Genomic DNA, 17,466 nt, shown 5'->3' on the forward strand with positions numbered 1-17,466 from the left:
GGGGGAAGCTATGACTGGGGATGGGGCAGAGGGCATATCAGAAATCTCTGTCCCTCTCAATTTTGCTGTAAACCTAAAGAAGCACTAAGAAATGTCTTTAAAAAACAAAACACAAAAATATGAATGAATGCCATGTGCCCCTAACCATAAAGAGCTGACAATTCTGCTTGACAACTAGAGAACCAGGACCTTCAAGTCTCCTCCAATCTTCATACAGTTAAGAGAATGCTCCTATGTCATGTGGGTCTTCAGCTTTATACTCCAGGGAATGTACCCCGACCCAGAAGGCAAATCACCGTTTGATCACAAATCTGACAGCCAGGACTTCCCCACTGATGAGTTTTGGTTCTCTAGCCTGACAGGTAAGATCCTGTTGCACCCGGGGAAGAATGTGAGAACCTAACGGAAGTGCTCTGACATCCCCTGAGAAAGGCACTACAGTGTGCTTTGTTTTTTTTTTTTTTTTAGATCTTGGTCATGATTCTAATAACTGAGGACAAAACCTAACACTGAAACAACAGGAAGATTAACATGGCCAAGTTCCAGAAATAATAGGCAAACCTATAAGTTATTTTCTACAGCCATGGAAACAATCTACTCCTTCATGTCCAGGTTCACTGCCTTCTAACTACACCTTGATAATTCTCATCACACCATTAGCATAGTTATATGCTTGCATATGATGTCCTTTCTAGAAAGTGAGTTCCAACTACTTTTTTTTTTTTTGCATATCCCACATCTGCACAAAGAGTACTTGCTCAATCAATGTGGTATCTATCTCTCTTAAGACTTTATATAAATTCTCAAAGCTGAGACCTTTGAATTACTGGAATTCAGGCAAGTCCAGATATACGCCATACCCTGTATCTATTTTTGCTTCTCAACATAAAAATAGTTCAAATGGTTTGTTTTCAACTGTGAGACAGAAATCTGCCTGCAGTGACTTAAGCCTTCAAGTTATACTGAATGTGGCCAGGAAAAAAAAAAAAAGAGGGTGGAGGAAGGGAAAAGCTGACTTAGTCACACAATTCCCATCTGCGTGTGGAAATGTAAAACCAAAAACGGATACCATCAGCAAGGATGGGAACCACAACGGGGCCATGCAAGCCAGGCTCCCAGCATTCCCTTTCACATACCCTACTGCAAAGACAAATTTATTTTAGGGTCAGGTAGAAAGATGGAACAAGATTCCGAAAGGACACAGAATTAGACCAAAATGATTTTCGTAGAGGCAGTGAAGGGCCTGGTTTCCAGCCCGCAACAGGTCTGGGACACGGGATCCACTCAGAGGTAACTCGAGAGTCGCCGAAGATTCCCCCAGGGATATCGTCATCACCGGCTCTGACAGTTTGTGTGATATGCCCAGTAACAGGGGCCAGGTGAGAGCGACAGTGTTCTGTTTTTGTCATTCAGTCACAGAGTCTTGTCCAACTCTTTGCGACCCCAAGAAAGGCCTACCACAGAAAAAGACTAAGAGGCTGTGTGAACTCTCAATCCACCCCTGATCCATGCTTTCTCCACTAGCTGGAAACCAGAAACATCCTCGCAAGTTATGAGCATTCTGACCTTAGAAGTGAAGATTCTCCAAGATTCTACACCACTGTACAGCTGTCCCTCCTCCACTCACAGTTTTAAGAAGTCCCAGAAACGCAAGAACCCACTGAGTCCAAACCGGCTGCTCTACAGACTGTGGAACGGAGGTCCAGAGATGAGAGGCCACACAACTGAACACTGGCAGGACCAGGCAGTGAGCCCAGGCTTCTGCCTCCTTGTAGCACAGAGCCATTCCTCTCAGCACATACCTCCTTTTGTCTTTATGAACTCAGTTTTTTTTTTTTAAGTATTGTTTCAGCCTCTTTCCTTTCTCTGCCACAGATTACATTTCAAGCACTCAGTTCCCCATACAATGGCATTCCTATTTATACAAAGCTGTAAACAACAGCGAGAAGAGGGGGAGGGCTGGTAATAGATTTCCACCAGGATGTGCCTGACCTGCTTTTTTTCAACTTCAATAATTAGAAAGGCAGTGGGTCTGCAGGAATTATTCATACGCAGCAAGAGCCGTACACTATACATTTATGTTAAACATGTCAAATCCGATTGAAATCATGCCTGCCAGCACCGTATTCCATAAACACACTTTTCCCCAACAGTCGTCCAGACCTTGCCAGCCCATTAATACCCCCCTTTAATAGCAATCTTCCATAGATTCAAATCAGGGATGCTCCACTGCACTAATTGCTGTGTGTTAGGTGAGCATCATGGATTGAAAAAAATTAATAAAATAAAATCCCTTCAGGCCATTCCCCTTGAAGAGCAAAGCTCTAACTACAATTCTAACTCCAAATGTTACAAAAATGCAAACATGAACTTCAGTAAGGGATTTCTGAAGTGTTACCATGTTGTCATTTTAAGTTGGATTGTTGCCCTATCTTTTGTTTGTTTGTTTCTTTAAAGCACTAATACCCCGAGTCATCCTGTCTCAAATTAGCTTAACTAGACCCAGCCTAGTGCTCCAAGCCTGGAAACCATGGCGGCTACAAGGTTTAAATAACCATCCTGCCATGATTCTTTGCCAAGAGTTCAATTTTTTCTCCTAATTATTGGTGATAAAGCATCACATTAATTGTATATCACTTAATTTATAGCAATTAATGATTGATTGGATAATCACTGCATTAATTATTGTTCAGTTGCTGACACTGGGGGCTCTTCAGTCTACAGCACGCACTTTCAAATCCACACTGCTGAGAGAAAAAGCGATCACTTTCACATTTTAAAAGAGAAAACCACAGAGTTGGATGGTGGAAATGGCTGTGCATTAGGCTCTGCTTCAAAGACCCTTCCTGCATGCTCCAGGGACCCAGAGGAGCGCTTCACACTTGCTTTGAGTAGATGTGACTCTCAAGTATCTACCAAGGGCTTGTCGATGTGCCACCACATCCCATCATGGAACCCAGGTTGCAGCTGGTGGGTGTCACTTGTCTGTGTTTTCAAGGGGAGGCATCCAAGCCTCCCAAAGGCCAAAGTCATTCACTAACTGGTGGGCTTCCTGACTCCAAACGTATAGAGGTCTTTCCATTTCACCAAACTGCTCTCAGACTGAGCATCACGCTGTCTTACTACAAGGCACATTCATGGTCGACAGCCCCACTCAAGCTGAACATACAGGTGGCGGTCATGTTACTATTTTCCGCTGCACCACTTTAGAAGAGTGAGTGTTACTCTCTACACTCAGAATGGGGGTGAAAACTGGATCAAATGGTTAGACTGAAAAAGCGTTCTTGGAGAGGAGTATGGCAAACTTAGCACCCTATATTAGAATATATGGAAGAGCCCGTATGCAAACCCAAACCATCTGGCAACTTGCTAGAGCTCCCTGGGACTCCACTTACTTATCTGGAAAATGGTGGAAGGGGGCACAAGGGAGTGGGTCCTTCCAGTATCCATTGTATTTCATAGAGGAGGGGGTGAGAATCAAATGAAATAATGTATAGAAGGCAGTGCTGCCTAATTCTTCCTCACAAGGCAAGAACACACAGAAAACAATGGCAAGTTAGTATCAACAGACGAAGGTGCACCTGCCTCTGGCCTGAGCACGGCCCCCTGCCTCCAGGGGCCAACCCGAGGATGGTGGAGATGGGTACCTGTGAGCCATTCACTGGCTGGGCATGACGCTGGAGACCAGTGCCTGCCTCACAGTTACAGCTTAACATAGCCTGAGGAGTAACTGGAAAGTACAGGGAGAACTGGGACACAGTCTTTCAGGGTTAGTTTTGCTCCTCCTGAGTATCTGTAGGCTGATACGCTAGCTGCTAGCCACAGGCTGTTGAAACTTAAGTTCATTGAAATGAAGTAAAGTGTAAAGCTGAGCTAGCTCCTCTGTGGTACTAGCTACGTGTCAAGTACTCAACAGTCATAGGTGGCCAGTGGCTGCGGTATTGTACAGTGCAGAGCAGAGCATCTTTATCGACACAGGAAGTTCCAGGCGGCAGCACTGATCTAGAGTAACACTGTTTGATGACTGGGCATTCCTGTGGAGTGTTACGCTCCCTGAAGGCAAGGCTCATAATCTCAAGGAAACTGGGATCAGTGGGACTCTGCTCAGCGCCCGGCACATGGCAGAGACCAAACCACTGACTGTAGGATTGACACTCCTGTGATTCAAGTCACTCTCCTCCTTGTCTTGCTCCACTCAAGGTAAAAGACCTGATTCCTCAAGGAAAGAAGCTCAACAGACATCAAACAGGAAATCAGGAGTCCCATTCCAAAGTAAATAACAAATTTTAGTAAAGATTATCCGTTCCTGCGCAAACCCTTGAATTACATAATCAATAGCTGAGAAAATGCCAATTATCCAGGCCCATTTCAAATATGACTAATCTGCATCCTGAGCAGCCACTAATCTACAGGACAAATTGTGAAATCGCTACTTATTTATTTGCTGGGAGGAAGCACTCCCCATCCCATTTAATCAGAGAGGAACAGCTCAATTTAGGGAGTAAATGGAACAAACAGACATTTTTTATAAAATACTAAGGATCCCAAAGAAAGCTCAGGAGAGGCTGCTGGCACCTGTATTGATTCCAAGATCAAATTGGCCCAAAGCACCTTAATAAAGCCTGTCATTACACACGCAAACAACAGAGACAGTATTATGCTTCAGGTCAAGAGAGAATCGTTTGCAGGAGTCACAGAAGAATTTTCCCTTCTTTCTTTACTTCTGTGCAACTGGCAACATGTGTCTCTGACTTATTCATTCTCTCTCTGTCTTAGAGATAAAGATTAAGTATGGCCTGTTGCTTGAATGACTGAATGAGAAAGTAGAGTCTTATTAAAGACAGTGGCACTTTTCAGTGCTCATTTCAAGTCTTCATACAGTCTCGTGACCGCCCAGCATTGTCCACCCGTGCTGTGAAGACATATTCCTACTGAATTACAAACACTATGTTGTTTGTTGCTGTTCAGTTGCTAGGTCGTGTCCGATTCTTTGCAACCCCACGAACTGTAGCATGCCAGGCTTCCCCGTCCTTCACCATCTCCTGGAGTTTGCGCAAACGCAGGTCCATTGAGTCACTGATGCCATTCAACCTTCTCATCCTCTGTCTCCTCCTGCCACCAATCACTCTGAATGAGATTTAATGGAACTGCCCTCAACAAAGGTTACCCTAACCTGGTCTAAGGATCAGAGAAGCACATACCAAGTGCCTGCCTGGCACACAGTAGGAGCTTTGCAAATGGTTCTGTTGTTCTCTCAGGGTCCTTTGCTCACAGAATGCAGGAAGCACGCACCACCTGCCATTTGCACAAGCCCACTGAATCCTATGTTACTTCCCCCAGCTTCCAAAACAACTGCCTGGCAACAGTTCTACATTCAAATGGGAGGATCCAAGAGAAAATGCCGCTAGGTTTCCTCATCTTATTTAACTAAACTACAAATGAAACCAAAAAAAACCCCTCCTGATACTGAGTTACTGTATGCCAGGCACTGTTCCAAGCTTCCCAGATTCAAGTAACCCTCAGAGCAATGCTATGGAAATAGGGGGTTTTCTTAATGCCCATCTCACAGGAGAAAACTGAAGCACAGAACGGTGCCTGGAGCAAGGTCACTGAGCCAGAACACCCCAGGGGCGGGATTAGAAACCAGGCACCCAAATCCTGAAAACAAAGGACGGACCGGCCTGGACGGCAACTTAGACTTCAGACTGTGTCGGCAAAATCCCCCTAACCCAGCTCACTTCCTCCGGGCAGATGTGTGTTGGCCAAGTTTGTGTAGACCTCATCTGAACATTACAGCAGAGTCTGCGATCCTGATCCCTGGGAGGCACACAGGACAACCCTCCCCGCATGCTCAGGGCCTCCGAGTGTGGATGCCCATGCCCTAGTCCCTGGTCCTACCTTCCAGACCATCCTAGGGGGCTCGCCCTGGCCCTCGGCTTTAGCTTGAGCACAGGCCTCTGGACACCACAGAGCCCAGTGCAAAGGGGGAGGGTGTGCAGCATGGAAGGGAAAACCATGGAAACAGGAAACAGGACAGTGACACATCCCTCTCGATACCTAGACGCTGTCACACTCAAATTTCTCTTTTCTAGGCTGAACAGCCCCGATTCCTTCAGCCTCTTCTCAGGCAGTATTGCTCAGCTTTCAGTCATTTTCATTGCTCTCCCCTGGCCTCCCTCCAAGATTCTGTATCTTGTTTAAATAGTAAAGGCCAACACTGAACGTGATTTAAGAACAGTCATGCCTGGAAAAGTAACAAAGGCCCAACCAATACGGACTCCAGAAGGCAAATATTTTCGCAAAAGAAAAAAAATCGAAGTATTACAATATTAATAATGGAAGGCAATAAGAACCAGGTTGACCAAATACAATGATTTCTGTGGCTTGTCACATCACATCCTCTAATTACAGTGGTGTTTCTGGGAGACGTCTCTGGCCTGATAAGTCTTCTCAGAAACCATCTGCTCCTCCTCAAAAAAGAACCAAGATTTTCCTCTAAGTCTCATCAAGTCTCTCCCTCGATACAGACACCCTATCATCCTGAGAAGGCCCCTCCCCACTTCTCTCAACACCACCTTTTCCAGAAACAGCACTTCCTTTCCTAACTTCTTCCATTTCCTCTGCTTTTGCGTAGACGTCCCCCTGCCTCGCTGTTCCATCTGCCTCCCCTTTGGCCAAGGCAGGACACCAGGGATACAAAGAGGCTGCCTGGGACCCCAAATGCAGGATGAAGCCCACCCTCCACACTGCTGACTCCTTAGAGACTTGGGGGTGACCCTGATCAAGTTCCATGTGGCAAGTCCCTCCACTGGGTTCATGAGCAGTGGGACAGGGCCCCGGACCTCCCATGGAGGAAGAATCACACCAAGGGCAAAAACAATAGGGAGGAGGCGCGAAGGAAGCATGACCCCAAAACACAGCAGCCCCCAGGACAGCGCCAGCCACCTGGATGCCTGCTCGATCAATAAGCTGGCTCTGTGGCCATTTCAAGCAACTTTTAAAATTCTTAATATAAAGTAATAGGAGAAGGAAGGTGACCACTGCAACACAGCAAGAATACAATCCTTCTCCCACCCGCAGAGAACCAGCCGAGCCGTTCCGAGCTGACCAAGCCTGCGCCTGCTCCCTGGCCTGTTTGCCGCCCTCCTCCAGGAGAGGAACATGGGGGCTGGAGGGCAGCCACACACGCTACCTGTCCACTTGCTCTGGTCCTTCTCGCCTCCACTCTCCTGGTCTTTAGCGAGCTCCTCGGGATCAGCAGCCGCTTCACTGGGCCCTTCAACATCTTCAATGGCTTCTTCTGCAAGAGAAGAAAACGAAAATGTCAAGGACTAAAAGTAGACAGAAGATGGAGGACTCTTGGCTGCTACTCCAAAGAAGTACCCGCCACAAAATGCAGGCAGCCAACGACTGTCCCCCAGCCACACGGTGAGCCCCGAGAGGCCAGCCGCACTAGGGATGCACGGTCTGGGGCGGTGGTGGGAACTTTCCTTCCTGCCCACTGGCAGGAGACTGCAGCTTGGTCTAGACGTGCACACACTCAGTATTCTGAGATGGATTCCAAATACCTCGTTTGAGCTTTTCTTATTGAAAAGCCAATCCTGTTGAGGAAATAACTCCAACTGAGTTCTGAAATCACATGCAAGTCTTTAACACTTGCAGATGCAAGAAGTGCCACAGGCTTGCTTCTTGCCTAGCTCTGACCACACTGAGAGCTGGCATTGAACTAGACCTCGCATAAGGCTTCACGGTGCCTGAGCACCTGCCAGATCGTGGTGTTTTTTTTTTTTTTTTTAACAGTCATTCATATTCTGAAGAGTCACAGAATATCAGTGATATGATTTCATCAGTGTGAAGAGGTCCAGGAAACAAACATCTATGGGTTCGCCAGGCATCAGTGGTGAGAAGCTAGATCTGTAGAGAAAGGGAAACAATTCCTTATCCAAATCATACACTCCCCGTTTGAAGTCATTCCATTCTCTACCCGCCACTGGCTTAAAACAAACCAAGGAAAGTCTCTCCAGCTCAACACACACTAGTGAAGGAAAAAGAATGGTCGTTTCCAACATGAGGTTAATCACAAAGTAAGATGCCACTCGCTTGCCGCAGTGGGACGAAGAGGGTAAGACACCCTGGATGCTGAGGGAAAGGAAGTGGGACATCGCTCACTTGTTCTCCTGGACCTATGGACCGTTATTTAAAACATTCAATAAGAACAGGCTAAACGAATGAATAAGGCGAGCAAACCAAAGTAGGTTGATGATGAAATCGTTAGACTTTGAAGAGCACAGCTTCCTGGGGTGGAGACACTGAAGCCCACGTCTGTCACCCAAGGCCATTGCCAGACGAGATCCATGGGACTAAGGCTGTTGGCCCATGGACCTGGGGTTATTCTGACATCACACTGGGTCTCTCTAGCCCCAACTCCACTTTTCAACATTTCAAGGAGTGACACTAACGACCCTCCAGAAAATAGTGTCTGAATTTCATCTCATAAAAGGGAGTAAAAAGAGTTCAAAGTAAACTGACCTCAGAGGATTTATGAAACACTTGAGGAAGAAAGTATCTGTTTAGAGCCAGATTTTCCTAACTCTTCCCAAAAAGACAATGAAAGACCAAGAGCTGGAAGATGGAACTAGAGGTCGGGGAACATTTCTTCATTACCGCCAAGAGGGCATGTAAGAGTCAGTCACGGGGAACACGTATGAGAGGAGATACTGCTTGTTTTCCTCTTCAACTAAGAGGCTTCCGCAAATAATTTCTATGTCGCCTTTCTGTCTCACTGCACAGTCAAGTTAATATCAAGTCTTCCCACGCCCACCCCTAGTTCAAACAAAGAAAAAGCATGCAACCATGGTTTGAAGTCAGTCAGACATACAGCACCATATTAACATGCTACAGCCTTTAGTGGAGGAAAAAAACACAAAGTGTTAGCTGAGCAATAATAAACAAGGTACACAGCATGCTATAGGTGCCATCTTAATTCAGGCCAAATAGTCAATGCATACTTTTGGCTTTTGATTAAACTGTTTAGCACTATAATTATAAAATCCATCTCTGAAAGGTGATACCAGCATTCAGTGGATCAGAATTAAGTTGGGTCTACCCAAAGTAGCTAGGTCTCTTAAAATATACTCATTTGCCCAAATATATCCTGCGATACAAAATCCCTGCAAGTGCCCATACGTTCATCAAATGCGATTATGCAGAGATGGCCCCTCCTCTCTGGGGCACACACACCACCCCAGGTGGAGCAAGTCTGACACCTACACACGGGGGACACCCCGATGTGATGAGCAGTGTCGGGAGGTGCTGCTCTGCAGAGGTGGGAAGGAATTTAGCCACTGAGAGGCCGGCTCCAAGGCCAGCGCCTCTCTCGGTGTACTATGTGGGCTGAGCCATCCAAGCAGAGAGTTAAGAACTCACGGTCACTCTGGCACTGACCCCAGCTCTTTGAACCTTTTCAGAAAAATCCATTCAGAGACAGACTGAAGAATGAGCACGTCATTCGCTCAACAAGCAAGGAACCCACATGGCGCTTTGTGGCTGTCCCAGGCCCTCGGTCTACGAGCCCGCTTGGTCCTCTGCTTTCTTCCCTCCCTGCCCTGCCAAGGATGGGAAAGTGACGGTGACCAAGCTCCAGTGAGAAGGTGAATGATCAAGGTTGGCTCAGGAATTTCTTTTGCATCTCTTTTTCTTCTTAAAGATTTAAAAATCAAGTCCTCTTCTCTTGAAAGGGATTCCCTAGTGGCTCAGACGGTAAAGAGCCTGCCTGCAATGCAGGAGACTCGGGTTCAATCCCTGGGTTGGGAAGATCCCCTGGAGAAGGAAATGGCAACCCACTCCAGTATTCGTGCCTGGAAAATCCCACAGACAGAGGAGCCTGGCAGTCTATGGGGTCGCAAAGAGTCAGACACGACTGAGTGACTTCACTTCCACTTTCCTCTTCTGAGTTTTTAGATTTAATATTATAATTTCTGATATATTAAACACCCCAAATCTGTTGTATACTTTGTGGAATAAGAAATGATTAAGAAACTCTGGGACAAGCCAGCTTCCTTTATGGGCAGATCAGTGTCCTCACCCCCAGCTAGAAAACCAGGTCCCATTCAGCCTGGTAGGCGCTTCCCTGTAGTTCTGCATGTGACCTACAGGTGTCGCCCTCTGCAAGGCGAGCCCTGGAAGGGCAGCTAGCTGCAGGAGGCAGACACTGTCTGGGCCGCCTAACCTGAGCATGTGGAAATAATATATGTCTTCAAGTGAACTGTCTGGTCCTGGGGAAATAAAATAGGACATTCATAAGCAGTTACACCATCTGTCTTTATACCATCATCATCAACAGCAAGAGGAAAAATAGCTCTTTAAAATGGATGAAAGCCCAGGCTGACAGTAACCAGAAAACTGTGAGCTCTGAATACCAATAAAGGTAGAGATATGATTAAAAAACAGAGATGTAAACTATGAATTCGTCTGGATAGCTCGGCCCCACAGTGCTGTGCAGACAGGGCTGTTTTGTTGGTCCCAAAAGTCCCCACCATTGTCACTAAGACCGGGCCTTGGGCACCCACGGGCAGGGCCTGGGGCTCTGTGCACTGGGAGCGCGTGGGGCCAGGGGCAGGATGGCGTCCAGCTCTGAATCCCTGGGGCTGGCCGGGTAGCCCACGCTCCCTTCAGGAATGTGTATTTGATACCCACATGCTCACAGAGCACAGAGCAGAGGGGACGTGTTCAGGGAACGCATTTCTCCCCCACAGTTAAGTCAGTGGCAACTGGCCGGGGTCATTACAGAAGTTGTTTTTCCCCCCTATAATGTCAGCTACTGACAGATGGCGGGAAGTGAAGACCTGATGGACGACGATCCGGTTTTATCTGGGAAATCCTGTCTTTCTCTCAGAAGACAAAGTTACTTTTCTTCCCCAAGAAACACAACAGCCACTGTGCCATTTTTAAGGCCAAAAAAAAAAAAAAGACAAATCAAAACCATCTTCTCCCCAAAGAGTTGAACGCTATTTCAGAATCTAACCAGAACACACCAGGAATGCTTTCTCAGGGGCACAGCCAGCGCCTGGGTGAGGAGGTCATCTCTGCACCCCATGCCTGGCCTGTTCCAGCCAGAGCAGCAGGCCCCGCACGTCTCAGACAGATGAGATGGTCTATTGCTCACAAGACTCCAGAGGTCGTGCCTCCAAACCCCTTGCGGACGCCCACCCTCATGGATACAGTCCACAGCAGCCCTCAAACCAGAGCACCCCTCCTGTTTGGGTGTATTTTCATGTTAAAGGGTTCAGGGAAACAGAAGCAAATCTCCAATAATGGCGAGGTCCTCTGGTGTCCCTTCCATCTTCAGTTTCCACATAAAACACTGGCTGAAGGCCTTTCAAAAACCTATTTCCATCACTACCTCTTTGTACAACTGCTTCTCCCAGACAGCACTCACTCATGTCTGCTGGTTAAGGGCTGAGCCCTCAGGTATGAGGGTTTCAGCAAATGTTGTTGTTTGCTCACTCAGTCGTGTCCGACTCTTTGCGACCCCATGGACTGCAGCCTGCCAGGCTCCTCTGTCCATGGGATTTTTCAGGCAAGAACACTGAAGTGAGTTGCCATTTCCTTCTCCAAGGGATCTTTCCAACACAGGGATTGAACCCTGGTCGCCTGCATTACAGGTAGATTCTTTACCACTGAGCCACCAGGGAAGCCCCATTTCAGCAGATAATACATTCTAAAAGGGAAGGGTTCCCAGGGCAGCATAGATTTGGGAGGTGGGGGGAGGTGATGATACCACAGCCCCAGAAAATGTCCCTTCAATTAAGGTGGCTTTCTTGCCACAAATGCACACTGTTCTCTCAACACACCTTACACTCATCACGTTGGTAAACATGACTGTACGATTTCCCAATTTATGGTAACATCTGCTTCTGAAGGAGGGGCGTGTGCCAACTAGCAACCCCATGTGGATTCGCAACGATTTTATGAACCACTTGGAAACTGGTTTGTGGAAGGAGCATGAGGCTGAAGCAAAAACAGAGGCGGCACATCAGCACGAAGTCAGCACCTGCCACCACGCGCTGAGTGTGTCACCAAGATACGCCCTTTGCTGAAAAAGGACACTGTTCACCAAATAACTAGGGCCAAGGGGAGTACTTTACAAATCACAGGCTTGAAGGAAGGGGAGTCCATCAACACCTGAGACTAGTCCTAACTGTTCCTGATTCTTTAACAGGATAACGTGGGCTCAGTCAAAGTGAAAGTCACTCAGTCGTGTCTGACTCTTTGCAACCCTGTGGACGATACAGTCCATGGAATTCTCCAGGCCAGAATACTCGAGTGGGTAGTCTTCCCCTTCTCCAGGGGATCTTCCCAACCCAGGGATCTAACCCAGGCAGGTGGATTCTTTACCAGCTGAGCCACAAGGGAAGTCCAAGAATACTGGAGTGGGTAGCCTATCCCTTCTCCAGTGGATCTTCCCAACCCAGGAATCAAACCGGGGTCTCCTGCATTGCAGATGGATTCTTTACCAACTGAGCTATCAGGGAAGACTAAGTCAAACCTTCCTCCAAACCTGACAAAGCCCTGCCATGGGGCCTTGATGATAGGAATTTGGAAATTCTCCTAAGAACCAGGGTGCTGTTCCCAGAACTCAGGCGATCACATTACTTAAAGAATACACTGATACACTGAAGAATGAAATCATTCTTCCCTTTTTCTTTGGGGGGAGCTACGTTTGAGGGTGGGGGTGAACTAAAGTGCGTTTGCCTGTCGGCAGGCTCAAGAGCTGAGAAACATTAGCTGTCATGAACCACAATCAAATCAGGTTTGAAATATTTAGCAGTGGCTTGGAAAACGCGGCAGTGCAGCTCTGACAGGCGAGATGTGCAGACACCCACTTTCCATTATAATGGAAATATCAGGCCTGTTCTGAATATGTATAACCCAGAAAAATGTATTGATTTTTCATTCGGCATTAAAAAAAATGAAGTAGCCTGCAGCTGTCAAAAGCCTTTTGTTAAAAGCTCGTCTTTCCTGGAATGAGGGTTACCAGAAACAAGTTTTAATTGTATATTGGACCTCTTCTTTGAAAAACAAAATAACCAATCTGCTTACTTTGAAGATAGGGTTCAAGCTTTTCCTTTCCCCATTTTCAACCTAATTAACCAAGGACAAGCGCCGACGCGGACGGGTAAGGCCCGGCACGCTCTGACCAGCAGCATGGACGCGGAGGGTGGCAGCCACTTGTGCTGGAGCCTCCATGGTGGGTGGCTAGGGGATTCCATCACCGTGTCTTGCCCCCTTGTACCTGTAACGACAGACTCACCCCACAGGACACCTTGGCCGACCCCTGTCCTCTTGTAGGGCCAAATGGAACAACTGGAGAATGAGGGCGAAACAGTCCAGCTTGCCCAACCCTCTCGGCCCCTTGTGCTTCCACAGGAAACCTCTAACGGCTGGACATATTCTACAAAAGTATGCACGCTTTATTTTGCAGACAAGAGGTCAAATCAAATCCTACAATATGAAAGATGATGGCTAAGGTCTAGACCACTTATTTTGAATAATATCCAGTGCATTAAAATTCTGCTGCAAGAATAACCTGTAACAGGATGTGACCTGCAATGCTGACGGATGGATGCTTCTGCTGCCCCCAGCTCGTCACCCTCTCTAGGCCGCAGAGGGAGAGGTGGCCGCACTCACTGGGGCAGGTGGCTAACTGAGCCAGTCTCCCTCTTGACACTTTGGCAAGTGCGATCCCACTGAACAGTGACCTCAGGTCCTACAGTAGGTGACACTCCATGTGCCCTGGGCTACACCTCAAACGCACAGTGACTCCCAGACTCAGGATGCAATATTCTACTCCACAACGTCCCCAAACGCGCTTTTTCAAATGTTGATGCTGTGGTTTTACTCCATGGGGTCTTTCTAGCCCTGATGACATGGTTGGAAACTGCCTGAGAGGTAGTTCAAGCAATTAGGTCTTCTGAGTGACAATACCACACCCCAGGAAATTTCCCTTAAATCGGGTTGTTTTCTGCCTACCACAATGCAAACTCTTCTTCTAACACCCCAGTCCTTAGACCTAGCTTTGTGGTAGAGGTGACCACACGTTCTCACTCTGCCCACTAAAGACGGAACTTCCACACCTCCCTGGAGGTCCTCTGTGGGTAATCCGTCTGAATATTATTGTTAATTGTTGGCAAACTTTGGCCATTCTGTTTCCTACATCTTAACAGGGTAGAGATTACTTGAGGAAGAAGTCCAATTGCAAGACGAAGGGTCCACGGTCTAAATCAAAGCTGGTGAATGAAACATTCTGAGCGACTGTGACAGTCCAGGTGGGAATCCTTACAGGGGTGAAGGATGAGAGTAGGAAGGAAGAGCAGGCGGGGGCCCCAAGGCTAGCATGCTGCTTTATGCATCCAGGACCTGGAATGTTTTCCCACCTCCTCAGGGTATGTTGCCATTTCTTTTCCAGAGACAGGAGAATCCAGGACACTAACAGAGACTAAGGTGTTTGGTGAAAAGTACGTTCTCGGAGCAGATGCCAAGCACTCAGACTTCCTGCACCCCAGCCTGCCCAAGTCTGGAGCACACAGCACGGGACAGGTGTGGGGGAGTGTTGTCTCCCCCTCGAGGTCACCCTTGTCCTTAGCGTTTCCCATTCTCCCCCCCATCTAAGCTCTCTGCCGGCCAGGCCATCTTGCTGAAGACCCTTTTCCACCCGCTGGAGTGAAGGGTCGCCAGTCAGCCACAGGTATCTTCCCACCCCAAGGAGCTTTAAAAAAAAAAAAGTGACCAAAGTGCTAACTAGCTGTTTTAAATGCAACTGCCCTCTGGAAGATGATGTTTATAAAAACAAGTTCCGGTCCTCTGAGAGATAAGAGGATGTGAGGAGGAGAGGAACAGAGGACATGGAGAAGATCAGACCCACTCCCGCCCTCCACTGACATATTCTTTTCCTTTCAGTGATAATTTTTCCACAAGAATTTTTTCATTGCTGGGTTCATTCACCAAGTATACTGGGGGCTGCTGGGCCCAGAGTCTCTGGACCGAGCCTGCGAGGCGGTGGAGGCCCAGCAACCTCAACATGGGCCCGGGAGAGGCTCTGCAGGAAAATCCACTAAACTCAGGCACACTAGTGGCGAGGAAGCAAGCGGCCCCCTCAGTCAGGCCCCTCTCTCCCGCCCCTGCCCCACCACCCCTGGCTTTGGCACCAGGCTGCAAGAGTCAACACTGAAGGCAATGCCGGGTATTATTAAAATGACTAATTGGAGAATAGAGACCATTTATGCTTTTGTATATTTGAAGATCTTGCCACTGTTTATAGAAACAAGAAAAATGGGGCTTGGGCAGCCTGAGGGAGCCTGGGAAGCTGCAGCCTGCGTGCACAGCCCCTGCCGGAGAAGGTGAGGCCCCGAAGACTCGCCTGGGGGAGCCCTGCGCCCACGTGTTTCACCTCCAACGTGAGTGTGGACAAGAAGGGGCCATAGCCCCTGCTGGAGAGGGTGAGGCCCCGAAGGCTCGCCTGGGGGAGCCCCGCGCTAGCGTGCTTCATGTCCATCGTGAGCGTGTATACGAGGCGGCATCTCCTGGGCCATTTGGAGCACACCGCCCGCCCTGGGCTGCGCACACAGCACCGTCACCCGCCAGGGTCCTACCAGCTTCCCACTTCCGGGCCAGGCCATTCGGTCATTTGAACAGTTTGTCAAAACCTCGCTGGAATTAAGGGGGTGGGTGGGGGTCACGAGAGGAGAAAAAGGGAGGAAACGCCTAGAGCCGGGATTGCAACCGGCTCCATTTATCTGTGTTCTCAGCCAAAGCACCTGGGCTGCCCCCTGCGGAAACGCAGAAAGGATGAAAGCCGCGTGCGGTGACAAAGCACGCCGGAACGAACGTGTCACTGACTCGCCTGGTGGCTGTTCCCAGGAAGGTTTTTTTTTTTTTCTTTTTAAATACTGAAAGATGTGCATTCCGGGTTTTAAAATACCAAACCCAGCCCTGACTTGGTTGGGGAACCTGCGCTAAACCAGAAACCCAGCTCCATGCCGGAACTCTGAGGAACACCGGGTTCAGGGGGATTAATCCCCTTGGGTTTCTACGGAGCCCTGGCTGCTGCTGCGACTTCCACACACGAAATGTAAAAAAGGCAAACTCCCCAAGCATGTTTGTAGCGGAGCGTGATGTGATTGTGTTGTCATTTATGGGAAATAATCGCAAGCCCATCTCTCCCTTTCCCTCCCCCCCACCATTTTCCAGTCCAAATAACCATGAAAAATTACACTTCAATGTCAGGGCGACGACAAAGGAGGCGCGCTCTCTGGGAGCTCAGCGCATTTGCAGGGGTTTTTCCTTTCGATGGACAAAAACTACCTTCAATTGTACTTCGTTTAAAACGTGATCTAACAAATGCATTTTGACAAGCCTTTTTCTCTTTCTCTCCCTTCTTTCAAACAGTATTTTGCACAGTTTAACCTCGCACCAAACTGGAATGTTCTGGAAAGAAGGGGGCAAAGAAAATAGAAAGGTCCTTGAAACCAAGAAGGGTGGTTTTCCCCTCCTTCCATTAAAAACAAAGTCATGGAGAAGAATAATGATTCTAACTCAGTGGACTACTACTGAGAAAGAGGGTGGAGAGTAAACGGCCTGTCTTACGGGCAGAATCTTTGATAGGCAAAGGTGAGAAAAGCCAGGGTGAGCAGGAGGGGAGGGTCTTGATGGAGGAAAAAAGCACCCCCTCCCCAAGCTCATTCTTCGGAATAAACCATTTTGTGGATTTGAAAGCATCCTCTGAGGGTGTGGATGTAAGTCAGAAGTGGGGGTGGGGTGGGGGGGTCATGACCACGAGGCTGAGGAAGGGAAGCTCTCAGGTGGGGTACTGCTTCCCCCTCCCCCATGGAAAGGGACGTTTTTCAACCCAACTGATCTGCCTGAAAGCTTTTTAGCATTCCAGGTGTGAGGCCTGAGCAGTCCCTTCGAGCATCTGTCTTTCAATAACACCCTGTTTGAAATAAACACTGCCAGGCTCCCATGGTTGGAGGGTGAAGACAAGATAGATAAACACACATGAGTGATAGAAAGCATGTAAATAAAAAAAGAAAAAATTAACAGTTTCCATTAAAGAAGGCTGGTATCACCTGAGTCAAAACTGACTAGGCTTGTCAGAGAGAGATCTTATGTTTAATGTAAAAAAAAAATGTATATACATATATATGATGTGCTTCCTAATTTATTTATTTTTACATGAAAAGAATGTTGGAATTACATAGATTAAAAAAAAATCAAGGCAGGCCTATAAATGTACTTAAGTATCCATATACAAATGAAGGTGTATGGGAAATGAACAGGATATACCAGAGTGATAGTAGATGATGGTGATTAGAACCTAATGGGTGTAAGTGAACCTTGTGGGAGGGCTCTCATGACGGGAATGCCCTCGCTGACGGACGCAATCTATACGGGAATGAAGGAAGCGGG

At 47.8% G+C, this 17,466-nt stretch overlaps 1 protein-coding gene across 3 annotated transcripts in view; it reads right to left on the bottom strand.

Annotated features, from left to right (window-relative positions):
• The window catches only part of ZFHX3 (zinc finger homeobox 3), a 244,021-nt gene that overhangs the window by 36,463 nt on the left and 190,092 nt on the right, over positions 1-17,466 (bottom strand). For all 3 annotated transcript variants that reach the window (XM_027516111.1, XM_027516108.1, XM_027516109.1), the window contains one exon: positions 7,193-7,300. In XM_027516111.1, the coding sequence (XP_027371912.1) occupies positions 7,193-7,300 (108 nt within the window). The remainder of the gene's footprint in view (positions 1-7,192; positions 7,301-17,466) is intronic.

Source organism: Bos indicus x Bos taurus, chromosome 18 (assembly GCF_003369695.1).
Source record: "Bos indicus x Bos taurus breed Angus x Brahman F1 hybrid chromosome 18, Bos_hybrid_MaternalHap_v2.0, whole genome shotgun sequence".
In the NCBI taxonomy this organism is placed as follows: Eukaryota; Metazoa; Chordata; class Mammalia; order Artiodactyla; family Bovidae; genus Bos; species Bos indicus x Bos taurus.